This window comes from Opisthocomus hoazin, chromosome 23, assembly GCF_030867145.1.
Source record: "Opisthocomus hoazin isolate bOpiHoa1 chromosome 23, bOpiHoa1.hap1, whole genome shotgun sequence".
Taxonomy (NCBI): domain Eukaryota; kingdom Metazoa; phylum Chordata; class Aves; order Opisthocomiformes; family Opisthocomidae; genus Opisthocomus; species Opisthocomus hoazin.
The window spans coordinates 4,328,284-4,356,079 of record NC_134436.1 but is presented as its reverse complement, the minus strand read 5'-3'; the positions used below and the strand labels follow the sequence as shown (position 1 = coordinate 4,356,079).

At 52.8% G+C, this 27,796-nt stretch overlaps 4 protein-coding genes across 4 annotated transcripts in view; all 4 read right to left on the bottom strand.

The window, feature by feature from the left end:
• LOC142364000 (protocadherin beta-16-like) overlaps window positions 1–15,557 on the bottom strand; it is a 33,398-nt gene extending 17,841 nt beyond the window's left edge. Inside the window, exon 1 of the mRNA XM_075441972.1 lies at window positions 15,061–15,557. Within this exon, the coding sequence (XP_075298087.1) occupies window positions 15,061–15,420 (360 nt within the window). The 5' untranslated portion in view covers window positions 15,421–15,557. The remainder of the gene's footprint in view (window positions 1–15,060) is intronic.
• On the bottom strand, window positions 394–12,401 carry LOC142364013 (protocadherin beta-15-like). Its single transcript, XM_075442110.1, has 2 exons — window positions 9,772–12,401; window positions 394–848 (listed from the first exon to the last, which is right to left on the bottom strand). Exon 1 carries the CDS (start codon window positions 12,274–12,276, stop codon window positions 9,835–9,837), a length of 2,442 nt encoding a protein of 813 aa, XP_075298225.1. The 5' UTR covers window positions 12,277–12,401; the 3' UTR covers window positions 394–848; window positions 9,772–9,834.
• On the bottom strand, window positions 12,699–15,037 carry LOC142363999 (protocadherin beta-7-like). The gene has a single exon (XM_075441971.1). It carries the CDS (start codon window positions 15,007–15,009, stop codon window positions 13,024–13,026), a length of 1,986 nt encoding a protein of 661 aa, XP_075298086.1. The 5' UTR covers window positions 15,010–15,037; the 3' UTR covers window positions 12,699–13,023.
• A 241-nt stretch (window positions 15,558–15,798) lies between the features above and the next one.
• On the bottom strand, window positions 15,799–22,130 carry LOC104338663 (protocadherin beta-15). The gene is made up of 2 exons (XM_075441968.1): window positions 18,534–22,130; window positions 15,799–17,153 (listed from the first exon to the last, which is right to left on the bottom strand). Exons 1-2 carry the CDS (start codon window positions 20,970–20,972, stop codon window positions 17,034–17,036), a joined length of 2,559 nt encoding a protein of 852 aa, XP_075298083.1. The 5' UTR covers window positions 20,973–22,130; the 3' UTR covers window positions 15,799–17,033.
• Between the last annotated feature and the right edge of the window lie 5,666 nt (window positions 22,131–27,796).

Here is a 27,796-nt window from a genome sequence, read left to right as displayed (position 1 = left end):
GGCGCGTTGTCGTTCTTGTCCACGATCACGAGCCGCACCGACACGTTGCTGCTCAGCGCCGGCGCGCCGCCGTCCTCCGCCCGCACCCACAGCCCCACCTCGCGCACCTCCTCATAGTCGAACGAGCGCAGCGCGTACAGCGCGCCCGTCTCCGCCTGCACCGACACGTACGACGAGAGCGGCGCGCCCCGCACCCGCCCCTCCCACAGCCGGTACCGCACGCGCGCGTTCTGCCCCCAGTCCGCGTACGCCACCCGCACCGTCAGCACCAGCGCGCCCGCCGCGTTGTTCTCGGGCAGCCGGGCGCTGTAGCTCGCCTCCGCGAACACCGGTGCGTTGTCGTTCGCGTCCAGCTCCCGCAGCGCCAGCACCGCGCTGCTCCACAGCGCCGGCGACCCGCCGTCCGCTGCCCGCCCCGTCACTTTGCAGCAGGGCCACCACTGTCCCCGTCGGGGCGTCCTCCGACATCGAGCTCAGCTGAGAAGTGACTGTCCGTTTCAGCTTGTTATCATTGACGTCTGTCACTTTGAGTGTCACATTTGCCACACCGAAAAGGTCACCGCCTTCATGTGCCTGCACCTCCAGTTCGTACATGTGCCTCCAGGATAGTCTCTCCAATGAGTCCTGCCCTCCTCATTGGTTTTGAAATGGCACCTCCAAAGAGCCCCTCGGGAAAGCTCAGCAGTGTGTTCAGACCCTCCAATACACCCAACAACATCTCACCTCTCATAGGGTAAAAAATGTGATAAACCATTGGCATAAGCACTGCATCAGACACACAAACCCTTTGAGCTGGAATGACCTGAGAGCAGCAGTTTTACACCGGGAGGGGCTGGTTCCTTGTCATCCTAGTAAGAGATACACACTGATCATCAACATGTCTTTACAATGCTGTTTACTAGAGCTCACAGTAGTGGAAGTGACTGGAATAAATAGTCCCACCATAGTTAAGATGCGGAGAACACTGAGAGGAGTAGCTTCCCACAGGACTCCAGCCATGTAAGTCGAGGAAATGGTCTAAAAGTTCTGCCAGAGGAGTTTTAGATTGCATATTAGGAAAAACTTCTTCACCCAAAGGATTGTCAAGTGTTGGAACAGGCTGCCCAGGGAAGAGTTTGAGTCGTCATCCCTGCATGTGGTGCTTAGGAACATGGTCTAGTGCTGGACTTGGTAGTGTTGGGGTAACAGCTGGACTCAGTTGTCTCAAGGATCTTTTTCAACCTAAACGATACAATGGTTCTGCCCAGGTTAACTGGATTCTGGGTTATTCACTCATTGATGTACAACGGTCTTCTGGTCAGCATCGCTACACTAGCGGGTCCTCAGGAACTTACCTTTTCATCAAGGCCTTGTGCAAGGGGCACCTCTAGTTCTCTGCATTTCCAAAGATCAAAGCCTCTCAGTGCCAGCAGGTTTCGCTCACCAAATGTCCACCTCCCTGTCTTCCCCCAAACATGCATACTATCTTTCTGCCATCCATCCCCCAAAACATTTAGAAACAAAACATGTTCTTCACCAGCTCACCATTCCCATCTGCAGATGGAGCTGTGGGGAGAATTGGAAAGCTTACTGCCCGCCACCTCACTGCTTTGCAGAGGCCTTTGCCCACTCAGGGACCCCCTTGGCAGAGCGACCAGTTTCCCTGACCTGGATCGAACTGGTCTCTGTGGCAGTCAGAAGGTCAGTGCTCAGAAGACCTGCAGAGGCCTGCCAGCAATTCCCTGCTCTCATCTTTCCTGAATGCTCTACCAGCTGCACCTCCAGACTCAAGTAATGTACTTTGTCAATCTTTACCTCAGAGAAGGGAGAATACAAGAAAGTTAATATCAAACGTTCACAGAATCACAGAATCACAGAAAGGTAGGGGTTGGAAGGGACCTCTGTGGATTATCTAGTCCTACCCTCCTGCCGAAGCAGGGTCACCTACAGCAGGCTGCACAGGACCTTGTCCAGGTGGGTCTTGAATACCTCTCGAGAAGGACACTCCACAGCCTCTCTGGGTAACCTGTTACAGTGCTCTGTCACCCTCCTAGTGAAGAAGGTCTTCCTTGTGTTCAGCTGGAATTTCCTATGCTTCAGTTTCTGCCTGTTGCCCCTTGTCCTGTTGCTGGGCACCACTGAAAAGAGTCTGGCCCCATCCTGACACCGAACTTTAAGACACTTGTAGGCATGAGCTCGTTGGGGATGTCAAGATCGGAGTTAGCCTGGGCTGCAGTGACCACGCGCTGGTGGAACTAACCCTACAGAGGGAAATGGGAATAACGAAGAGTGTAGTCAGGACCCTAAATTTTAGGATGGCAAACTTCCAGCTCTTCAAGGAGACAGTCAGAAGAACTCCCTGGGAAACGATCCTCAGGGACAGGGGAACAGAACAGAGCTGGCAGGTCTTTAAGGATGTATTCCACAGAGCGCAAGAGCTCTCGATCCCCAAGTGTAAGAAGTCGGGCAGAGAAGGGAAGAGACCGGCATGGCTGAGGCAAGAGATGCTGGTCAAACTAAGGAAGAAGAGGGAACTGCACAGGCAGTGGAAGCAGGGACTGGCTTCCTGGGAAGAGTTATAGGGAAGCTGCCCGGTTGTGTAGGGATGGGGTCAGGAAGGCCAAGGCACAGCAGGAGCTGAACTTGGCAAGGGATGTGAAAAATAACAAGAAGGGCTTCTACGGGTATGTCAGCCGGAAAAAGATGGTCAAAGAAAGCGTACCCCTGCTCATGAGCGAGACCGGCAAACTGGCAACAGCAGATGAGGAGAAAGCTGAGGTACTCAACAATTTTTTTGCCTCAGTCTTCACTGGCAACCTCTCTCCTCACCCCTCTCGAGTCGATGAATGGCATGAAGGAGACCAGGAGGGTAAAATCCCTCCAGCTGTAAGTGAAGACCAGGTTCGGGACCTCCTGCAGAACCTAAATGTGCAGAAGTCCATGGGACCTGATGAGATGCATCCCAGAGTCCTGAGGGAACTGGCTAATGTAGTTGCCAAGCCACTCTCCATGATATTTGAAAAGTCATGGCAGTCAGGGGAAGTTCCCAGTGACTGGAAAAAGGGAAAGATTGTGCCCCTTTTCAAAAAGGGTAGAAAAGAAGATCCTGGGAACTACCGACCTGTCAGCCTCACCTCTGCGCCTGGAAAGATCATGGAACAGATCCTCCTAGAAGATATGCTAAGGCACATGGAGGCCAGGGAGGTGATTCGAGACAGCCAGCATGGCTTCACCAAGGGCAAGTCCTGCCTCACCAACCTAGTGGCTTTCTATGATGGTGTAACAACAAGGGTGGACAAGGGAAAACCTATGGATGTCATCTATCTGGATTTTTGTAAAGCCTTTGACACGGTCCCCCAAAACATCCTTCTCTCTAAATTGGAGAGCCATGGATTTGATGGGTGGACCGTTCGGTGGATAAGGAATTGGTTGGATGGTCGCAGCCAAAGGTAGTGGTCAACGGCTCAATGTCCAGATGGAGACCAGTGACGAGTGGAGTCCCTCAGGGGTCCGTACTGGGACCGGTGCTGTTCAATATATTTATCAATGACATGCACAGCGACATCGAGTGTACCCTCGGCAAGTTTGCAGATGACACCAAGCTGAGTGCTACGGTCGAGACACCAGAAGGACGGGATGCCATCCAGAGGGACCTGGACAAGCTGGAGAGGTGGGCCTGTGTGAACCTCATGAGGTTCAACACGCCTAAGTGCAAGGTCCTACACCTGGGTCGGGGTAATCCTCGCTATCAGTACAGGCTGGGGGATGAAAGGATCGAGAGCAGCTCTGCTGAGAGGGACTTGGGGGTACTGATAGATGAAAGGCTGGACATGAGCCGGCAATGTGCGCTGGCAGCCCACAGGGCCAACCATGTCCTGGGCTGCATCAGGAGAAGCGTGGCCAGCAGGTCGAGAGAGGTGATTCTGCCCCTCTACTCTGCTCTGGTGAGACCTCACCTGGAGTACTGCGTTCAGCTCTGGAGCCCTCAGCACAAGAAGGACATGGAACTGTTGGAGCGGGTCCAAAGGAGGGCTACAAAAATGATCCGAGGGCTGGAGCACCTCTCCTATGAGGACAGGCTGAGAGAGTTGGGCTTGTTCAGCCTGGAGAAGAGAAGGCTGCGGGGAGACCCGATTGCAGCATTTCAGTACTTAAGGGGAGCCTAGAGGAAAGATGGGGACAATCTTTTTAGTAGAGACAGCAGTGACAGGACGAGGGGTAATGGTTTTAAACTAAAACAGGGTAGGTTTAGGCTGGATATAAGGAAGAAATTCTTTACAATGAGGGTTGTGAAACACTGGAACGGGTTGCCCAGAGAGGTAGTGGAGGCCCCATCCCTGGAAACATTCAAGACCAGGTTGGACAGGGCTCTGAGTAACCTGATCTAGTTAGTGGTGTCCCTGCTCACTGTGGGGGAGTTGGACTAGATGAACTCTAGGGGTCCCTCCCAACCCAAAACTTTCTATGATTCTATGATTCTATTTATAAGGTCCCCTCTCAGCCTTCTCTTCTTCAGGCTGAACAAGCCCAGCTCCCTCAGCCTTTCCTCATAGGAGAGATGCTCCCGTTGACGAATCATCCTCGTGTCTCTCCGCTGGACTCATATCTCCTCATATTTCTTGAACTGGGGAGCCCAGAACTGGACACAGGACTCCAGATGGGGCCTCCCTAGGGCAGAGTAGACGGGGAGGAGAACCTCTCTCGACCTACTGGCCACACTCTTCTTAATGCACCCCAGGAGATCATCGGCCTTTATGGAAACAAGGGCACACTGCCGGTTCATGGTTAACCTGTCATCCACCAGCACACCCAGCTCCCTCTCCGCAGAGCTGCTCTCCAGCAGGTCCAGCCCCAGCCTGTACTGGTGCATGGAGTTCTTCCTCCCCAGCTGAAGGACCCTGCACTGGACCTTGTTGAAATTCAGCAGGTTCCTCTGCACCTAACTCTCCAGACTGTCCAGGTCTCGCTGCATGGCAGCACAGCCTTCTGGTGTATGCGCCACTCCTCCCAGGTTTGTGTCATCAGCAAACTTGCTGAGGGTACACGCTAATTCTTCATCCAGATCAATGATGAAGAAGTTGAACAAAACTGGGCCAAGTACTGAGTCATGGGGAACACCACTACTTACAGGCCTCCAACAAGACTCAGTGCCGATGATGACAACCCTCTGAGCTCTGCCATTTAGCCAGTTCTCAATCCACCTCACTGAACACTCCCCCAGTGCACACTTCCTGAACTTGCTTAGGAGGATATTCTGGGAGACAGTGTCAAAAGCCTTGCTGCAGTCGAGGTAGACAACATCCACTGCTCTCCCCTCATCTACCCAGCCACTCTTGCCATCGTAGAAAGCTATCAGATTGGTCAAGCATGATTTCCCCTTGATGAATCCATGCTGACTACTCCTGATAACCTTCTTTTCCTCCACTTGCTTGGTGATGACCTCTACAATGACTTGCTCCATCATCTTTCCCAGGATGGAGGTAAGGCTGGCTGGTCTGTAGTTCCCTCGATCCTCCTTCTTGCCCTTTTTCAAGATTGGAGTGACTTTGGCTTTGCTCTAGTTCTTGGGCACCTCTCCTGTCCTCCAGGACCTTCCAAAGATGAAGAAGTGTGACTCTGCAATGACATCTGTCAGCTTCCTCAGTACTCGTAGGTGCTTTCCTTCGGGGCCCATGGATCTGTGGAGCGTCCAGATTGCATAAGTGATCTCTCACACAGTCCTCCTCGACCAAGGGAAGGTCATCCTTTCTGCAGGCTTCCTCTCTTACCTCCAGGGCCTGGGATGCCTGAGGGCCAGCCTTAGCACTGACAACTGAAGCAAAGAAGGCATTCAGTAACTCTGCCTTCTCTGCATCCTCCATCACCAGCACACCCACCTCCCTCAGCGGTGGCCTCACATCATCCCTAGTCTTCCGTTTGCTGCTGATGTACTTGCAGAAGCTTTTCTTGATGTCCTTGACATCCCTTGACAGATTCAGTTTCAGGTGGATCTTACCCTTCCTCGTTGTATCCCTGCATGCTTTGACAACATTCCTGTACTCTTCCCAAGTGGCCTGTCCTTCTGTCCACATTCCTTAGACCTTTCTCTTCCATCTGAACTCCCCTAGAAGATCCTTGCTCATCCATGCGGGTCTCCTGCCTCCTTTTCTACATTTCTTGCATACGGGGATGCACCAATCCTGAGCATGGAGGAAGTGATGTTTAAACAGCGACCAGCTCTCGTGGCCGCTCCTGCCTTCTAGATCCCTGACACATGGGATGCCTCCAAGTATCTCCTTAAAGAGGCGAAAGTTAGCTCTCCTGAAGTCCAGGCTTTTGATCCTACTTATCGCCCTGCTTCCTCCACGCAGGATCCTGAACTTCACAATCTCATGGTGTCGAGGCTACCTCCAACCTTCACATCCTCAACCAGTCCCTCTTTGTTCATTAGGACAAGGTCCAGCAGAGCGCCTCTCCTTGTTGGTTCCTCCACCGCTTGCATCAGAAATTTATCATTGATGCTCTGTAGGAACCTCCAGGACTGCAGGTGCCTGCCTGTATGGTCTTCCCAGATGATGTCAGTGTGGTTGAAGTCCCCCACGAGAATCAGGGTCTATGACTCTGAGGCTGGTTTCATCTGCTTGTAGAAGGCCTCATCAACTTCCTCCTCCTGGTCAGGTGGCCTGTAGTACACACCCACAAAATTGTCACCCGTATGAGGCTGCCCCTTAGTTCTAATCCATAAGCTCTTAACTCGTTCTTCATCCACCCCCCAGGCAGAGCTCAATACATTCCAGTTGCTCCCTCACAGACAGAGCAACTCCACCACCTCGCCTTGATTGCCGGTCTTTCCTAAAGAGTGTGTAGCTATCTATGACACCACTCCAGTCAGGCAAGCTGTCCCACCGCGTTTCTGTGATGGCAACCAAGTCATAGCTGTCCTGCTGTACAATGGCTTCCAGCTCCAATTCTGTAGTGCCCATGCTGCGTGCTTTGGTGTAGATGCACTTGAGCTGGGCTGTCGATTTCACCCCTGACACTGGCATGCCATGCCTGGGCTCATCTCTAGTGAGTTGGGCGATGTCACCTTCCCCCTTCAAACCTAGTTTCAAGCCCTCTCAGTGAGGCCTGCCAGCTCGTGGGCAAGAATTCTTTTTCCTCTTGGAGACAATTGAACTCCATCTATTGCCAGCTGTCCTGGTGCCATGTAAACTCCCCCATGATCAAAGAAACCAAAATTCCACCGATGGCACCAGTTTCTGAGCCACCTGTTAATCAGGTGAGTTTTCCTGCCCCTTTCAGTGCTCTTCCCTGCCACTGACGGGATTGAAGAAAACACCACCTGTGCCCCTGATACTTCAACCAGCCACCCCCGTGCCCTGAAGCCTTTTCTTCTTAGCCGGGGCAGTCATAATACAAGGGGATGACTGACTTGTCCTAGGCAATCCCCCGGATGCACAACTCTGTATTGTTATTGTCTATTAGCAAGCAATTCTACTGTGTCTGAAGTCAAGCAAGCGGGGCAGAAGACCAGTTTGGCCAAACAGGGAACTCCTCATTCAGCTCAAGAGAAAAATGCAATTGCATCGTCTCTGGAAGCAAGGTCACGCTTTGCAGGAAGATTGCAGAGATCTATCAGCTGAATGTTCAGAAGTCCTACTGGGCCCAATGGGATTCATCCCAGACTACTGAAGGAACTAGCAGATGTTATGACCCCTCTCAATCACCTACCAAGGGTCTTGGAACTCTGGAGAGGGCCCTGCTGACTGAAAGCTGGACTGTGTGCTTCCAATTTACAAGAAGGGTGTGAAGGAACACCCAGGAAGCTACAGTTCTGTGAGTCTTCCCTCAGCTCCTCGGAAAACTATGCTGAACATCAAACTGGGTACTGCTGAAAGACATCTGAAGAAAAACACAGTCATCAGGCACAGTCAGCATGGGTTCAACAAGGGAGAGTCCTGTTTAGCTAAAATGATATCCTTCTATGATAAGGTCACGTGCCTTGGAAATGAAGGGAAGGTGGTGGATTGAGTTTTTTCTGGATTTTAGTAAAGCTTTTGATACCATCCCTCTCAGAATCTTTCTGGAGGCATTGCCCAACTGTGAGATGAGTGCGTTCATGGTGTGCTGGGTGAAGAAGTGACTGAAGACTTGGGCTCAAAGGGTTGTAGTGAATGGGGCTACATCTGGCTGGTGACAAGTCACCACTGGTGTTCCTCAGGGTTCAGTTCTAGGGCCAGTTCTGTTCCCTACATATATTAATAATCTGGATGCAGGAGATGAATGCACCATTAGCAACTTTGCTGATGATACCAAAGTGCAAGGTTCTGTTGACTCTTGAGAGACAAGAGGCCTGGTAGAAGGATCTAGATAGATTGGAGCATTGGGCAGTCACCAAGGGCATGAAAATTAACATGTTCAAATATCAGATTCTGCACCTGGGATGGATTAACACTGGGCACAGGTATAAGTTGCAAGAGGAGTGGCTGGAGAGCAGTCCTGCAGAAAGGGATCTAGGGGTTCTGCTTGGCAGCAGGCCCAAAACATGCCAGTAGTGTGTCCTGGCAACCAAGAGAGCAAACTGCAGCTTGCAGTGCGCCAAACACAGCATGGCCAGCCACTCGAGAGAGGGGATTGTCCCACTGTATTCAGTGGCTGAAAAAACGGCTGAGGGGCAACCTCATTCCTCTTCACAGCTTCCTGAGGAGGGGAAGTGGAGAGGGAGCTTGTGATCTCTTCTCCCACGTATCCAGTGGTAGGATGCGTGAGAACAGTTCAAAGCTGCAGTGAGGAGGTTCGAATGTGACATGTGCATGCATTTCTTTCCAGGGAGCATGGTGAAACACTGGAGCTGGCTTCCTACAGAGGTGGTCAATGCCCCATGCCTGTCAATGTTGAAGAGGCATTTGGACAATGCCCTGAACATTTCGTAAGCCCTGAAGTGGCCAGGCATTTGGACAAGATGGTTCATATGGGTCCCTTCCAATTGAAGTATTCTATTCTATTCTATTCTATTCTATTCTATTCTATTCTATTCTATTCTATTCTATTCTATTCTATTCTATTCTATTCCATTCCATTCCATTCCATTCCATTCCTTTCTTTCTGAACACCATTAGAGCTGTTGGTTTTCCAAGTGAATTCTAAGGACACAGCCCATACAAACACCATCTTTTGGGCCAAAGGAAGATCTCGTCCATTTTACTGCTGTCCCATAGAGAAGATGAGATCACTAAACATAAAAAGGGTCAAAATAGCCTTCTTGCCTGCTGAGATGGAATGGAGAGCATCGCAATGGCAGGATGGGAGCAACTCCTCGCTTCACTGGGAAGCATATGCAGACACACAACCCCCATACAGATTTAGAGAACAGAAGGCAATAACACAAAGAGCCACACATCTCAGAGACATCCAGAACCCAGACAATAAAGAGACCCGTGCTTGAAGCACATTGTAAATACAGTACTCACAAATTCCTTGCGTTTCTGACCAAGAAGGAGGGCTACTTGCAATTCAGCAAAGATGTCATGTGTCTGACATTGCGTTACAGTACAGAATAAGAGTTTCATGGTCTTGCCTAAGAGCAAGCAAGACAAGAACTCTGAGCACGCTGCAACTAACCCCACTCTCAAAGCATTTCAAAAACAGACATCACAGAATTGAAACCTGATAGTGTCTGATTAAGGAGCCTTTAGGTTCTTTTGTTTCATTGTTTCTTGAAGGGAAAGACAACTATTTCTCTGACTCACAAACTGGGGGAAATCATTCATGACAATCAAAAATGCAGATTTCGTCTGAAGGAACCATGCCCACCTGCTATAACAAAGGTCCCTTTCTATCACGAGCCATGATGACTCTGGCCATAGCGACTCCGTGCTAGTTAAAGGAAAGACTGTTGAACTGTTCTGCAGAGAGCGTCCCAGGATTGCGTCGTGGCACATCCTCTGCAGCAACAGGACCACAGGAGAAATCCTGTTCATCGTCAGTGCTCCTGCCCATGGCACAGTGCTGTGGTGGCAAGCTGGGGAGGATGGGCTTCAGGAACTTGAACTCGCTGCTGCCCGAGCCCGTTGTGAGGCTGACCTCATAGCAATAGGCGTGGGGCAGGGTCCCCGCAGTGGCCGCATCAGCCACGCCGCTCTGCAAGTTGCCAGTGCCATAAAGCTCACGTCCACCCTTCAGATCCTTTCTCTTGCACACCTTGTGAGTGACGAAGGCTGCTGTGAAAGCAAGGAAGAGGAGCGAGACAAAGACCAATGAAATGATTAAATAGGTTGTCAGGGAGCCACCCTCATCCTCCATGGCCAGGCTGCTCTGTGGTAGGCGCATGTCTGAGAAGTCCTTGAGCAGGAGTACGCTCAGTGCAGTAGTGGCTGACAGTGGTGGCCGCCCGTTGTCTCGCACCAGGACGACGAGCTTCTGCTTCGTGGCATCTTTCTCTGTCACTGGCCTCCTCAGCTGCACCTCCCCACTTTGGGCATCCACTGCAAACAGCCCAGGGTCAGTGGCCCTCAGCAGCTGGTACGAGAGCCACGAGTTCTGACCCGAGTCGGCGTCGACAGCAACCACTTTGGTGATGAGGTACCCTGCCTCCGCTGACATGGGCAGCAGCTCGCTTGAAGGTGGGCTGCTGTCCTGGGACGGGTGCAGCACCAGTGGAGCATTGTCGTTCTCGTCCACCACAACAAGGCGGACGGTGACATTGGCAGTAAGGGGAGGAGACCCTGCATCGGAGGCACTCACCAAGACCTCGATCTGCCTCACCTGCTCGTAGTCCAGGGGTCGCAGCACAAACACATACCCATTCTCAGAGTTCACGGAGATGCAGGAGCAGGGGGGCTGCTCTGTGGAGTGGGCTGCTGCCAGCGAATACGTCACCTTGGCATTGGGACCCACGTCAGCATCAGCAGCACTGACAGATCCAACCAGCACCGTGGGGACATTGTTCTCACATACGTACATGGTGTATGACGTCTGGTTGAAGACTGGTGCGTTGTCATTGACATCCAAGATGTCCACCGTGAAGGTCTGGGTCGTCGTGAGAGGAGGTGAACCAGCGTCTGCTGCTGTGACAGTGAGGATGTGCCATGCTGTTTCCTCCCGGTCCAGCGTGCTCACAGTCACCACCTCATAGTAATTCTTATAGGCTGGACGCAAGGAGAACAACAGCTGGTCTGCAAGGGCACAGGAGATCTTCCCGTTGGCACCAGTGTCCCGGTCCCTGACAGCAAAGAGGGCCACCACTGTCCCAGGTAATGCGTTCTCGGGGAGCGGGCTGCTGAAGGAACTGACCACCACCTCCGGTGCATTGTCGTTCACATCCACCACCTCCACCAACACCCTGCAGATTGCTGACAGGCCCCCACCATCTGTGGCCCGCACACTGAGCTCGTATTTCTCTGCTGCCTCAAAGTCCAGAGGCTTTGTCAGTTTAATTTCACCAGTCGTGGGGTCAATTGCGAATGCTGCATGACTGTGGCCTGCCCCTTGGCTGAACTGGTAGGAGATGTCTCCATTAATTCCTGCATCCTGATCAGTTGCCACAACACTGAGAACCACAGAGCCCTCAGCGGCATTTTCCAAAACCTGCCCAATATACACATCTTGCGTGAAGACCGGAGAGTTGTCATTTGCATCCAGAATTAGGATTCGGATCTGAGTGCTGCCAGTCCTGGGTGGAGAGCCCCCGTCCACAGCAATGACACTGAAACCCAACTCCGCCTGCTCCTCTCTGTCTAGAGGCTTTTCCAAGACCAGTTCAACGTACTTCTTGCCCCCAGTCTGATTCCCAAAGAACACACGAAAGTACTCATTCTCGGGAGCAATGCTGTAAGCCTGCACGCTGTTGCTGCCAACATCCAGGTCCCGAGCCCCCTCCAGTGGGAAACGCGAGCCCGGGTTGCTCGTTTCCGGGATCTTAAAGGTGACTCGCTCCTCCGGGAAAACGGGCGAATGGTCATTGATGTCCTCCACGGCCACCTCGACCCGAAAGAACTGCAGCGGGTTTGCCAGCAGCAGCTCGAAGGAGAGCGTGCAGGTATCGGACTGCCCGCACAGCTCCTCCCGGTCCAGCCTCTCCGCCACGACCAGGCGGCCGGTGCCGCGGTCTAAGCGAAAGTGCTGCCGGCCGTCCTCCGAGGCCAGGCGGGCGCGGCGAGCCGAGAGCTGCGCCGGGGACAGTCCCGCGTCCTCCGCCACGTTGGCTACCACGGAGCCGCTCGCCGCCTCCTCGGCCACGGAGTAGCGCATGGGCTCGGAGCGAGCGTGCGGCAGGCAGAGGAAAGCAGAGAGACAGAGCACTTGCCTTGCGGTCGCCATGTCGGGGCGGCGGACAGCCTCCGTCTCGCGGATCGCCCGCGCAGTCCTCCGCGGAAAGCGGCGCCGGGCAGCAGCGCGGCGGGCGGGGGGCAAGCGGGCGGGCGGCCTCCGTCTCGCCGAGTCCAGCTGCTGGCCCGGAGCGCGACCGCCGTGGTCCGGCAGCTGGTGGCACGGGGCTCCGCTCGCCGCCGCCGTTGCCCGGCTCGGCTGGGCTGAGCTGTGCCGTGCTGGGCTCGGCCGCCTCCCCGCTCGCAGCCGCTCTGCGCCGCCTTGGCCGGCAGCACCACCCTGCGGCCCGCGGCGGGACTGCGCCCGCTGCCGCCCGCTGCCCGCGCCGCCGGCTCGCACCGCCACACGGACCCGTGCGCACACGCGCGGCTGCCGGCCACTCGCCCGCCTGGGGTCCCGCCACAGGGCGCACGCACACCGCGCCGGGGACAGAAGCGCAGGGAAGCAGCGCCGAGAGTCCTGCGGGGCCGCCGCCGGGCTCCGAGCGCACGGGCAGAGCCGGCAGCTGCGACGCGTCTTGGCCCGCTCCCCGGTACCCAGAGCCCGCGGGCACAGCCCCGCACTCCATCTACTCGGGAATCCCGAGCTGAGGGCGGGGAAGGAAGGCTGGTGCCAGCAAGAGTCTCAGGCGTGGACGCGGCTGCCGCCCGTTCAGTCCAGCGTCTGAAGCGCAGGAGAGGCTGTGCTCCCCGGGCCGGCCTCCCTCTCGCCAGCGGGCTGCGAGCTGCACAGCGGTTCTTAGATCTTGCCCCCCGCCGCCCCCCCAGAGGCGTTTTGCGGGTTGGGCGGAACGGGCCTCAGGAGCTGGAGTTCGCTCTTCCCCGAGCCGGTGGTCACGCACACTTCGTGGCGGTGAGTCCGCGACAGAGTGCCCTTGCCGGCCACGTCCACGGCGTCGGTGACTACATCACCGTCAGCGTAAAAGTGAGCAGAGGGAGGCGAAAGGCGTGCCCGAAGCCGAGCTTCGCAAAGCTTGGCCGCCGAAAAGGCGAGGACGGACAGGAGGAAAAGCGTAGACACACAGGCCAGGGAGGCGATAAGGTAGGTCGTTAGCAGGTCCTCCTCGGGAGCCTGCGGCCGGTGCTGCTGCCGCCTCCCCGCAGGAGCGTCGGAGAACTGGAGGAAGGCGTCGGAGAATCCATCCGCCAGGACGATCCCGACGGTGGCGGTGGCAGAGCGCGGCGGCTGCCCGCGGTCTCGCACCAGCACGACGAGCCTCTGCCGGGGCGCGTCCCTCTCCGACACGGCCCGCGCCGTGCGCACCTCGCCGCTGTGCAGCCCCACACGGAACAGCCCCGGCTCCGTCGCCTTGGCCAGCTCGTACGACAGCCAAGCGTTCTGCCCCGCGTCCGCGTCCACCGCCACCACCTTGGCCACCAGGTAGCCCGCCCGCGCCCAGCGTGGCACCAGCTCCCCCGCCGCTGCGCTGCTGTCGGAGGCCGGGTGCAGCACGACGGGCGCGTTGTCGTTCTCGTCCCGCACCACCACGCGCAGCACCGCCTGGGCGCTGAGCTGCGGCGAGCCGCCGTCGGCAGCGCGCACCGCCACCTCGAAGGCGCGCACCTCCTCGTAGTCCAGCGGCCGCAGCGCCCGCACCGTTCCGCTCTCGGCGTCCACTGACAAAAAGGATGCCGCGGCAGGGGCGTCTGGAGTGGACGGCCCCAGTGCGTACCTCACGTGCGCGTTTTTTCCTGAGTCGGCGTCCGTGGCGCTCAGGCGACCCAGGCTCGTCCCCGCTGGCTCGTTTTCTCTCAGCACCATGGTGTAAACGGCCTGGTTGAAGGTGGGCGCGTTGTCGTTCACATCCAAGAGCCGCACGAGCAGCATCTTCGACGCCGAGAGCGTGGGGGAGCCCTCGTCGCGTGCCACCACGGTCACGTTGTACTCCGCCACCTCCTCGCGGTCCAGCACCTCCAATGTCACCAGTGAGTACGCGTCCCGCGCCAGTCGTGCGATGCTGAAAGGTTGCTCTCCTGCCAGCTCGCAACTCGTCCTGCCGTTGTCCCCCGAGTCCCGGTCCCGCACGCTGAAGAGGGCCACCACCGTGTTCGGAGGCGCAGCTTCCGAGAGGGTGCTGCTGAGGGAGGTGATGATCACCTCAGGGGCGTTGTCGTTCACGTCTTCCACCTGCACCTCAACTTTGCAATGCGTGGACAGGCCCCCTCCGTCTGTGGCCTGGACATATATCTCGTAGGTCTTCGTTTCTTCGTAATCCACCGGCTTTTTGAGTCGAACCTGCCCTGTCTCTGGATTTATTTTAAACGTCTGGAGATTTTCCTCTGAATTGTGAGCTATGGAATAGGTTATTTCCCCGTTCGTTCCTGAGTCTAGATCGCTAGCAGACACCACCACCACTGGAGTATCCTGAGCGCTATTTTCTAATACTCGGACTTTATACAGACTATGGGTAAATACCGGGATGTTGTCATTTATATCCAGAACCACCACGCGGATTAAGGCCGTGCCAGAGCGCGGTGGAGACCCACCATCCACAGCCGTGACACTGAAAACCACTTCTGCTTGCTGCTCCCGGTCCAGGGCTCGGTCCAACACCAGCTCGGCATACCTCCTGCCGTCACTCCGCCTCCAGGTGTAGATACGGAAATACTCGTTCGAGCTGATACTGTAATACTGAAGACTGTTGTTCCCTACATCTGGATCCTGAGCGCTTTCCAACAAAAACCGAGCTTCTGGCATTGCAGTTTCCGGGATCTTTAAAACCATCTCTTTGTTTAAGAATACAGGAGCATGATCATTAATGTCAATGAGGCTTACCTCAGCTCGGAAGGACTGCAGTGGGCTCTCCAGCAGCACCGCGAAACGCACCAGGCAGGGCTCGCTCTGCCCGCACAGCTCCTCCCGGTCCATTTGCTCTCTCACCACCAAATCCCCGGTGTGTTTGTTCAGCTGCAAATACTGCTTTTCTCCTTCAGGAACGATCCGAGCCTGTCGAGCCGATAATTCCTCACCGGCCAGTCCCAAATCCTTAGCAATATTCGCCACAAAGGAGCCTCTCTCCGCCTCTTCGGGCACAGAGTACCGGACAGTTTCTGCTCTCTTCCCGGTCACACAGAGCAGCAAGATCAGAACCATCGCTCTCTCTGGGAGCGGTTCCTCGCTCTTCCTCAGCTCCATTCCCTCCCAGCGGACCGATCTCCCCCCTCTGTGAGCTGGATGGAGCCTGCCGACCCCCGAGCAGCACAGCCTGGGAGGGTGCAGCCCCGCAGTCCCGGGGGCGGTGGTTCCGGGAGCTGCGCGGAGTCTCCACGCCTTTGCGGTCAGCAGCGGCACCAGGCGGCCGACCTGCAGAAGGACGCGGAGGTTTCCCAGCGTCAAGCCTGCAGAACAGAGCGAAACCGCTCGATTTCTGTCTTCCAAGGCTAAGGCATACAGATTTAACTGTCCACACGACCTGTTCAATGTATAGCCAGTATTTGAATGAGCAGTGCTTCTGTTTGCTTTTTATTTGGAAACGAGATTTATTTATAGCTGCTTTTTCTAATTTCCCTCCCTACTACGGCTTGAACTGTTTATGCACAGTGAAGAAAATAATTTTAGGCTGTTCAGCTAAAAAAGCCGTGTATTGTTACAGGTGTCCAGCATCCAGAGTGAGCTGGTCCATGAACTTGCTGGAGCAGACCTAGCTTGTTCCCCCAATTCAGGATCTCTCAAGCTCGGAGCCCTCGCGAAAGGGCTGGGGCCAGCATCTTTCGGACCTCGTCCTGGCTGAGAAAAGCCCCTCCACCTTGCTCCGGCTTCTGAGAACGGCTTACTTGCCAAGTCGCTCTGATTTCCCCTGCAATAAGTTCACTCCAAATGCACAGATTTATTCCCGAAATCCTGCTTTTGGGGTGGCTATTTCCTCGGCGATGACTGCGACAAGTGACCTTAGAGACAGCACATTCACCTGAGGGAGTTCCAGGTAGGTTTTATTGTTTTCTGTCATGAGGCATTTGACTCTTAAAAACGTGTGAGACAGGAAATACCTCATTACTTTATAGATTAATATCGATTAATGAAAGGAAAACAGAAAGCCTCTTGAAGCCCTATATTCTACAGTGCCTTAAGTTTATTGTAAACGTTTTAGCCTATTTTACTGTAAAACCACAAACAGTACTTCTAATTCTCTACTGCCTTATACTGAAAAAAAATGAAATGTTGATTTCAACTTTACGATGTGAAAAGAAAATACATTGCTCACAGCCCACTCTTTACAGTATGAAGAACCTGCAAACTGCTGGTCAAATACGTGAAGTGTGCTAATGTCAGCAGCTTCTAGTGTAACCAGCTTCTGCTTGTTATTAAGGAACTCCTTTGCAATTACCACTTAATTTTACTTAGTATCTGTTTGGCCTGTTATTGAACAGACTGCAGAAAATTAGCACATTATTACAGAGCCTACTCCATAAGAATAAAACCACAGAAAACATGATGCAGGAAAAAGTTATCCTGAAGATCTGCTTCCAGTTTTCAGGATTTCCCTTAGCATTTAGAAGCAGTAGCACTCTCAAAATCCTACATCAAGTCTCGGTAACCAACATGTAACACAGTCCTCCTCCCCCACCCATATCACAACTACAAAATATCTACATGATAAAAGTACTGCTCAAGAGGAGAGTGTTTTTGCTCTCTCACAGAGAAGCCTTGTACCTTCCTGGTACTTTTTCGGTGGGTGTTTGGTCTCTTCGTTCCCTTTTCCCCGGAGGAAGTTAGCCGGTGAGGACAGGCATGCTTGTCTTTCTCTTCACTTACTGATCGGTGAGCCAAGGGTTTTGATCAGCATTGACACTTAGCTCCACCCCCCTGTTTGCAGTGCAAGGTGCTGCCGCAGGTCTGGGACCCTTGTCTTCAGAGAGGGCAGCTCTGTCCTGCAAAGAACAGAGAGTGGAGTTTGTCGTTGGGGTGTTGAAGGTAAGCAGGCATCAGCGAGCAGGTAGAAGGCATGTCTTACACCACTGCATGGGTGACACCACTCTTTACCCAGAGCCAAAGGGCGGGTTGGACAAGGCAGTGAGTCCCCAGTCTGAACCGGGAAAATCTAAAGCTAGAAACTATCCTCCACTGTGAACATCACAAAGCCACTACTACAAGCCTTTTCTGAGTCTGAGGGAGTAATTTAAGATGGTAAGAGCCCAAAATAAAACCACTTTCTCACGAAGTGTAAATGTGGTTTAATGCTGATGTAGGAAGAAGGGTCCTTTTCTCCCCTGAGACTGCTGTGACTGTGGTTCTAAGAACCTACATTAAAGTCAGTCCAAGTCATCAGTGGTTATGAGATATGAAAATGTTGTGTGGTGACCGTAAGATGGTGTTTGTGGGTTTTTAGCCTCATATGTGTTCATCTTCCAGACTGTTGTGAAGAGTTAGACAGGTCCCCAGCAACTAATAATCCCGTAAGGAAAGAAGGACCTTTACAATAACCACCTCTTGTCTCCCCCACGCTTTTTGAACAGCCAGAGCTTAAGGGGCGTCTCGGAAATGACTCACTTTAAGTTCACAGCACCACTGGGAAGAGAAGTGCGGATGCCGTCCGGGAGAACCCTTCTGGGTCAGGAAGGGACTGGGAAGGTGCATTGTAAATCTCCGACAACCACATTTCTCTGGCCAGTATTGTTCACCCAAGCCACAAAAATATAAGGGAATTTAATGGCAGAAGTGTCCACCTCCGTGACCTCCGGTAGCTTGTAAGGCAGCGTGAGTTCAGCACTGCCATCACCCTGGTGAACTTGGCAGCGCCGAGCACCAGCCCTTAACAGCAGTGTAAGGGACACCGTCGGTGAAGTGACACCCCTTTGCACCGTTGTCCCGGCTGACGCTGGACAGGACCACTACATTCCTGGTGCTGCCGGCGCCAGCAGGACGTGTTCCTGTCCTGAGTCCCTACGGGCTCTCGACAGTACACATTGTGTGGCATCCATACCCCTGCTACTCATCTTCTAATGGTCCAGCTGCCCCGCTTTGTGGTGACACCAAAGACTTGATCTAACGTGAATACTGGATGCAGAGAAGTGCAGCTGGTCAGCACTTGGGGACTCGCTGAGCCTTGTCGGATCCTCCTGGGAGTCCCCTGCCAGAGGCGCTGAGACCCTCCCGAATCTCCCCCCCCCCCCCCCCCCCCCCCCCCCCGTGGCTCCTCCACCACCAGCGCCGCAACATCTATAGTCCCTACCGTCAGAGGTGTACCCACCCCGCGCCGCGCTGCTCCCTCCCTGCTCCTCCCTTCGCCTCAGCCCGGCCAGGTCCCTCACCTGTGCATCCCAGTCGCCTTCTTCCCCGAGGCTGGCCGCGCCTTGCGAGCACACCGAGCTCCGCTGCTCGCCCGGGCCGGGGGGCAGTCCGGCGGGGAAGCAGGGAAAGAGGGGCTTGAGGAACCGAAACTCGCTGTTGACGGTCCCGGCGGCGAAGCAGACGTCGTACACGTAGCTGCGGGCCAGGGAGCCCGCGTTACTCTCCGTGGCAGCCTTCGGGAACGTGGGCAAGGTCTCCGCCTCGCTCCGCCTGGCCCGCCGTACCTTCACCACCACGGCGGCCACGGCGGTGGCCAGGAACAGCGCCGACACACAGGCCAGGGAGGCGATGAGGTACAGGGTCAGCGGCCCGTCGGGATCGGCGGCCGGCGCCTCCTCGCTCACCCCCAAATGGGCGTCGGAGAATCCGTCCGCCAGGACGATCCCGACGGTGGCGGTGGCGGAGCGCGGCGGCTGCCCGCGGTCTCGCACCAGCACGACGAGCCTCTGCCGGGGCGCGTCTCTCTCCGACACGGCCCGCGCCGTGCGCACCTCGCCGCTGTGCAGCCCCACACGGAACAGCCCCGGCTCCGTCGCCTTGGCCAGCTCGTACGACAGCCAAGCGTTCTGCCCCGTGTCCGCGTCCACCGCCACCACCTTGGCCACCAGGTAGCCAGCCCGCGCCCAGCGTGGCACCAGCTCCCCCGCCGCTGCGCTGCTGTCGGGGGCCGGGTGCAGCACGACGGGCGCGTTGTCATTCTCGTCCCGCACCACCACGCGCAGCACCGCCTGGGCGCTGAGCTGCGGCGAGCCGCCGTCGGCAGCGCGCACCGCCACCTCGAAGGCGCGCACCTCCTCGTAGTCCAGCTGGCGGAGGATATAAACATCCCCATTTTCAGAGTTGACCGACACGTCGGGCTGCTCCTTGTCCTCCTGCTGCACCAGCGCGTATCTCACGTGGGCATTTTTTCCCGTGTCGGCGTCCGTGGCGTTCAGGCTGCCGATCCGGACCATGGGGCTGTTGTTCTCCGTGACCGAAATGGTGTAAATCTGCTGGGTGAACTCTGGGGGGTTGTCGTTCACATCCGATACCTGCACGAAGATGCTCTCCCGAGAGCTTAGCCGCGTCGTACCCCAGTCCGTGGCTGTGATGGTGATGTTATACTCCGCCGTCCTCTCCCTGTCCAGCGCCGCGTTTGTTCTCAGTTCGTAGTAATTATCAAAAGTGGGCGTGAGACTGAAGGGCGAATCCCCGTCGATCGAACACTCCGTCCTGCCGTTGTCCCCGGAGTCCAGGTCCCGCACGCTGAACAGGGCCACCACGGTCCGGGGCGGGGCGTCCTCGGGAATGGAGGCGGTGAGGGAGGTGAGCGCTATCTCTGGGGCGTTGTCATTCACGTCCAGGACCTCCACCTGCACTTTGCAATGAGCAGACAGCCCCCCGCCGTCGGTGGCTCTCACAACCATCTCGTGGTTTTTCGCTTCCTCAAAGTCCAGGTTGCCCGCGACCCGTATCTCCCCAGTGTCAGCGTTCAGCTCGAAGAGCTGCCGGGACCGCTCCGCTGTCTGGGTGAAGGCGTACCGCACTTTCCCGTTGGACCCTTCGTCGGGATCCGCCGCCGCGACTCTGACCACCAGCTGCTCCGGGGGGCTGTTCTCGGCCAGGCGTGCCTCGTAGACCTCCCGACCGAAGACCGGGATGTTGTCATTGGCATCCAGCACCACGATCCGGACCTGAGCCGTGCCCGACCTGGGTGGCGAGCCCCCGTCGGTGGCGGTGAGGAGTAAATTCAGCTCTCGCTGCTCTTCACGGTCCAGCTGACGCTCTAGCACGAGCTCCGCATATTTTGCTCCACCTTTCCTTGTTCCGAGAGCGAGGGAGAAATGTGAATCGGACCAGAGGCTGTAGTTCTGCAAGCCGTTGCTGCCTGCGTCCTTGTCCTGGGCGCTTTCCAGTGGGAAACGTGACCCAGGAGATGCACTTTCCAGAATCTCTAAAACCATCTCCTTCTCTGGGAACACGGGGGAGTTGTCGTTCACGTCACGAACATCCACCTCCCCTCGGATCAGCTGCAATGGATTTTCAAAGAATATTTTAAAGGTCAGTGTGCAGGTATCGCTCTGCGGACAGATCTCCTCTCGGTCCAGCGACTCCTTTACCGTCAGGACTCCGGTGTTTTGATCGAGGTGGAAAAGCTGCTCGTTCCCCTCGGACACAACGCGGGCCTTGCGAACTGCGAGCTGGCTCGGAGAGACCCCCAGGTCCTTTGCAATATTGGCGACAAAGGAGTCCCTCTCCATTTCCTCCGCCAGAGAATAGCGGAGGGTTTCGGCCCCGCTCTGACACACGCAGACGCACAGAATAACCAAGATCACTTGCCTCTTGCTGCCTCCGCTCCATCTCCCACACGCCATTATTCTCCAGAAAAGCCATCCAGCGTCCTCCTTTGTTCCAAGCATTTTCAGTAGCGTCCGAAGCAGAGCGGTTTTTGTCAGTAATCCCCAGGTAAGGGGGTCTGAAAGCCCCCGAGCACCCTGACTCCGTGCCCCACCGCCCTTGCGGAGCGGCTCACACGGCTTTTTTTTTCTCTCCCTGCGCCTGCAAACCCGGTGCGGGCAGAGGAACTTCCCGGTCCGTGGCCAACACCCCCACCCAGCGTCGCAAGGGGGAATATTTCCTCTGCCTTCTCATTCGGGGCAGAGCTGCTGATTTGGAGTTTGCTGCTTCAATCTGCACTTTCCGTGCCATACCGAAGCCAAAAGGCGCAGTGTAAATGCCCTCCTCGCTTGGAAACAAGCTCCCTCCCCGCACACTTCCCAGCTCTCAACGGCGAACTCTTCATACACAGCTTTTGGTTTTCCTCTGTGTTGTGTAGGCATTGCAAGATCTACCACTTCCATAGGATACAGTGCGGGATTTTCCTTCTCTTCTGCACTTGTTAATCGGCACAGGACAGTCAGCAAGTGGGGTGGGTCAAAGAAGCACCACTGTTGAATATGAAAGCTGGTACCAGAGAGCTTACAGGGAAAGGTTCCGCAAGGAAATGCTTCACCAGCACCCTAGCTCACCATCACACTGGAGTGAAAATGCGATTCTAGAACACATCATCCTGATCCTTTTTTCTTCACATTGTAAATCACACCTCGCCTAAAGGGAGCACAACATTCACGCTTTTCACACAGACAAGTTATTCTCCTTAGTTGACAGAAGCATCTTCCCCTGCCACCTGCTGACTGTGCACCCGTGGTAAGATGTGTCATTGTGTAACACGTTCATGAAAAATGTCCCCAGCAGTACGCAAACACCGAAATACTGCAACCTGTTTTCATGTTTTGGAGGTATACAGTCCCTTCTCCTCTGATGTTACCCCACAGGCTTAGAAATACTTTAAAGGTTCCTGTACTTAGAGATCAGACTTGAACTCCTGTACCTGTGTACGGCCAACAGCTATTGAATATCAAAGGCAAGAAGAGGCCATAAATTAAACCGCCAGATACACAAACGCTAACGACCAGGAGTTAAAGGCGACAATAGCAAAGACCAGGGATCTAACAACATCGGTCGATGGGCCATCAAAGGAACCATTGAACTGTAAACTCCGAGAGGTTCAACCAGAAACTTTGTAAACGATAAGCGGGGGGGGGGGGGGGGGGGGGGGATATTATCATGGATTATCAGAAAGGGTCTCATAGGAAAAAGCAAATTGATTATGCTATGTTTGAGGGGGGTTCTAGGAATGTGCAAAGCTAATTAAAGGGTGATTAGAGGCAGAATCACATTCGGTAAAAGGGAGAGGTCACGCGCGGTCCTGGGAGGAACAACCGCGGAGAAACGGAGGTGGGAGGGGAGAGCGAGGGATCCTGAGCAAGGCGCACAGCTACCTTCAAGACCAGTCTTCCTCTTACAGAAATAAAAAATGGAGGAGAAACCAAAATACAGCTTATACTACTTATTTTTGGTTCAAGCAATCGAAATTCAGGTTTTACTATAAGAGGAACAACGCTATTTTTTTATAACTTTCTGTATCCTAACCTCTGTGGTTTTGACACCTTTCCTTTAATTTTCTAGCTCTTTTCTCCTTATTTTTGTTTGCTAACAGGGCTGACCCTGTCAATGCATGCTCACCAGGTGAAGTTCTAGAAATTCTTTGATGCTTTAATTTGTTTTAAAATAAAAAATTCGTGACTGTATCAGTAGAAGAAAGTAACAACCAGGTTTGACTTTCCCCAGAATTTTAGCTACTAGAGGACTTTGCAAGGATGCAGCCATTTTTTGTGTTTTCCTTTTATTGCCCTTTGACTTGGAAGTGTGGTACGATCTAGCAAGCTAACTTACACCAAAAGCCAGGTCAATTCTTTCTTCCTTTCTTCCCTTCCAGCAGATGTCCACCTCTTGAATCTCTATCAATATCACCAACAATGAAACTTCATGTAAAACCAAGTATAGGTCAAGTACAGCAGTAGATGCATTGCAAAAGTGGCTTCTCTCCTCATTCGTGCCGTGTAAAAAGAACAGTGATGCCTGGAATCCACCTGCTTTGTGTCCTTGGCAGTGCTCCTGCTCAGCTCTTGGCGCTTTTGAGAGGGAAAGGGTATTTGCTTTTCTGTAACTTAATCCTTGGTACTACTACGCAGCAGGGAACAGACACAAGCTGAGAACAGCTTCCACAGACGCTTCCCACCCTGACTGCAATAACACGGTGATTATTACTCCCCTCATTTCAGCAGGCAAATGTGCTTCAGTTTCAGGTGTAGCAGGGTGTAGGAGGAACAGTGATCCTTAACGGAGCTCTTAGCTATAAAAGTATCTTTGCACCTCAGAAGATGCTGCTCTCAGAGTGAAGCTCATATTCTTTCAGGTTTCAGAGAAAAGTGAAATAAAGAGGGTCACTTACCGTGTACCACTGGATAGGTAATGCTTGTGTTTTCTGTTGGGTTACGATGAAGAAATGAATGTGCATGAGTGGAAAAAAGAAGGCAGCACGCTGTGTTTTAGGACACTCTAAGGAACCATGGCCATAATAAGAATGTAATTTGCATAAATGTGTCAGATAATTCACTCATCTCCTTCAGGACATAGCGATGTTGCAGACTTCTTCGTTTTTCAGTTTAGTGATGATGTCTGTATCCTAAGAAGGTAGCTTAAAACGACCGAAAACCTGTTTCCTCTTTACTCTGAGATTTACATCAACACTACAGAAGAGCTACAACAACGTCTTCTCGGTTCCCGGCATGTCTCCGTATTTCAGAACACAGTGATCATAAAAAAAGGATTCTCTCCGCAGTTTTGCAGCTTAAGCAATTTCATTTTCCAAAATCCCCTTCTTGGTCTTCCAGTTGGATATTCAGATCCACCGAGTGAAATCTCAGAGGTTCCAGGCCGGGTTTTGTTTCCTCCCTGGAAGGAAGCTTCTTCTCCATGTCTGGAGCCACTGTCCACCTACCTCCAGCACACCCTGCGGACAGCGTGGCTTGGGAGGAGCTGTTGCCTGCACAACGCAAATGCACAGATGCTTCCCCGAGTGACTGTGGTTTCCATGCTCGAGTGCAAAGAGGGACCAGCGTTCCTGACCTGTCATTCCCAGCCAGCTCCCAGGAAGGATTTCTTCTCTCGCCTCTGGCACTCAGCACCTGAATTCCCATCTCTCCCACGGAACTGCTTCTCTGAACTCTCTGCTGGATGCAAACGTGAGGAAAGCCGGGAGAATCATTCCCAATCTTCTGGGTCTCCACTATGCTGTAAAAAAACCCCTGGTACATGTCCTGTTTGTTCATTTTCTGAGAGATAAACCGGCCTCCTCTCCCTGTTTGCATTCAGTCCAGTTAATGCTTTCCCCACCCCTCAGTTAAAAGTAGACGTTTCTTTCTCGCGGTATGAAGTCAGTGCTTACCGAGCAACGGGCTCTGTCTGAGTCACCCTGCAGCCAAGTCCTCCCAGATCCCCCACGGACGGACCTGGGAGATCATCTTCCGTCTGCACATCCCTGGGTTCTGCCTTGTGCTCTTGGCGTTTCCAGACGATTCTCGATGCGATAATTCCCAGCATATCCCCTGGAAATGAACTGAACTAGGGCTTATTCCATTTCAATCGGGACATTTCGGCTGGGCTCTCAGCTAATGTCAGCCATGCAGCATCTGACTGGTGCTCACTGGTCTCTCCTTGCTTTGCAGCTCCCCGCCCAGCAGCAGCAACACCCGCACAGCGCTGACCAACAGCGGCACTGGGCGTCCAACGCAGGAAATGCACATGGGCGTCCACCCCCGAGCCTCAGTATTCACCGCCTCTGCTAGGTTCTGGCTATTGCCAGGGCATATGATCAAATACATTTCCCACCTGAAAAATCTGGCAAATAAATGCAAAGTCCCCAACACTGAACACTTGTAGGATTCGGCTGGACAAGCTGTCGGGCCATTTTGTCTAGAGCATGCTTTTGCCAAGACAGGTTGTACCAGATGATCCTTGATGTCCCTTCCAACCTGGTGTTCTACAGTTCTGTGATTCATTTTCTTAGTACTCACTGAGACATTTGGTTTGGTACTAATAATCCAGGCTGGTGCAGGACTTCTAGAAGGCATCCTGTACAAACATTCTGTTAAATGGGCTTAACAAAGATGCGAGCTATGGGCAGACGTAGCAAACATTGCTCATGTGTTGTGCACTACATCTTCTGGAAGTCAGAGAGACAATCGAAGAATTTTCAAGCATAGGTTGGTTGTGGGAGGCTCAGAGTTTTGAATATTTTCAGTTTCACAAGGAGATCTCAAACTGTTGTACATCCTCTCCTAAAGTAATCTGAAGTTGAGAACCTCCACTGCCCCTTGGATCAGCTGCTACAGATTTTCAAAGAATATCTTAAAGAAGTGAATGCAAGTATCAGTCTGTAGACAGATGTCAGATCTCCTTTTGATCCAGCATCTTCTCTACTGTCAGGACTCTGGTGTTTTAATTGAGGCAGAAATGCTGCTAATTCTCCTCAGACACAATGGGGGTCACATTTCTTCCTAGGCAGCAGTACTCCCTTTCTACTAAAATCAGTTTGTGAGGCTATCTGCTCTAAAATCTCCCCTGGATACCTTCCAACTTTGAAGAATAAAAGAAAATCCCCTGCTTCAAAATTCCAAGATATTCTGCACTATCCAGTCTCCAAAGATAATGCTGCACAGAAGATAACTGCCAGATGTTTACCCAGACCTTTTCCATCCTATTTCTTATGAAGGCAACAAATTATTGCTCTCTTCTCTCTATTCACAACAATCTCAGTGCTTCTTATTGGAAAATAAAACCTCTCAGCTTCAATACTTTGCTTCTATGAATGCCTTTTGAAGCCAAGTAATTATTCTCAGCTTCATAAATTTTGTGCTTAGTGCTTTTTTCCATCCTCAGCCTCATTCCTAGGTTAAATATGCAGCATTTTTCTTCATAAATCCCTAGAACCACGTGTTTTCTTGCATCTTGAGGTCACAAATGGCCCTCAAATAATATTTTTATTTCTAGCTCTATGTTGGTGTATTTTGTGGGGGCACATGTCATCTACTGAGATTTTTTTTCATGTTCTTGTGTCCAATTACTGTATTCTGGAGTCTGTCCACTGTTTGCTGCAGTGGCTGTTTCAGTTGAGCAGGAGGAGAAAGATGCAAAAGGAAAGTCACACGATGAACAGTCAACCAGCACAGGGCTGTCAGGGTATTCAAGTCCACTGTGTGAATAATCTTGGTTTTCTTTGCACTTTTCATGAAATAACAGGGAATGCTTCTATGAATGCCTTTTGAAGCCAAGTAATTATTCTCAGCTTCATAAATTTTGTGCTTAGTGCTTTTTTCCATCCTCAGCCTCATTCCTAGGTTAAATATGCAGCATTTTTCTTCATAAATCCCTAGAGCCACGTGTTTTCTTGCATCTTGAGGTCACAAATGGCCCTCAAATAATATTTTTATTTCTAGCTCTATGTTGGTGTATTTTGTGGGGGCACATGTCATCTACTGAGATTTTTTTTCATGTTCTTGTGTCCAATTACTGTATTCTGGAGTCTGTCCACTGTTTGCTGCAGTGGCTGTTTCAGTTGAGCAGGAGGAGAAAGATGCAAAAGGAAAGTCACACGATGAACAGTCAACCAGCACAGGGCTGTCAGGGTATTCAAGTCCACTGTGTGAATAATCTTGGTTTTCTTTGCACTTTTCATGAAATAACAGGGAATAAGATTATTTTCTCAGTGACATTTGGATATCCTTAAAAAAGACACTTCAGGGACAGAAGTCTCACATAGGCATTTCATGAACAAGGGCAAGAAACTTCCACCTTACGAAGAAATGTTTCTACAATTGGCTACCTAAAGATAGTGACTAGAAGTGCTTTAAGAAAAACAGCTGAGTGATAAAATAAGAAAGTGAGAAATAGCCAGATCATATGCTGTTCTGGGCACAGAAATAGCTCATTTTCTCTTTAATGGACAGCCCAGGAAGGAAAGGACATGGGGAGAGGTTGGCCTTGGAGTGACTAATTTTGAAATTCAAACTGGTTATCTGAAGAAAGAAACAGGGATTCATCTGAGAAGCAGGTTTGGAAGTGAAGAAGAGAAAGGGAGAGCAGGAGAGGGCATGGTAATGGCTAGAGGAGGGAAAGATGCAAGAGGGGCCAAGCATGAACCATTTTGGTCAACAAGTCTGATCAAGGAGGCTAAGAAGAGAGACATACATGTAGGATCCATTCTGACAGCAACTTATGAGGAGTTCATTGGTGTAGCACCTGTAAGAAAAGAATAAGAACAGACATGAGTAGAAGGAATGGGGTTCAACCAGCCAGAGGGAAAAGCGGATGTGGAATTATGGAGAAAAGCAGGAAGGGCGGTAGATGCAGTCTGAAGTCAAAGCATGGATCAGAAAGGAGCCAAAATGGACATAAAGAAGGAAGATGCAAAACAGTTAGGTAGGAGGCAGAAAAGTGGAGATACAGTCTTTTAGGCTTGTGCCTGTCCTTCCCCCATTCTCAGTATCTGGCTTAGGACCTGTTTTCCAGCTTTCTCCCTCAGAGACCAAGACAATTATCATAACATAAGAGCAAACCAAAGGGAACCCTAGTATCTCAGCCAGTTTAAGAGAATGTGGTGCCCAGACAAAGTAGGATATCAGTGCCCAGTTTTGTGTCCTGATGCCAGGCTTGGCCCATCTTCAAGCCAAGTTCCCAGTCCTGTAACGCTTGGATGGCATGAACTTATAGAGAAGGTGGAAATACCTGGCCCAGTACCACCTAAAAGGGAGGTAAACAGAGAAATGATTCAAGCACAATT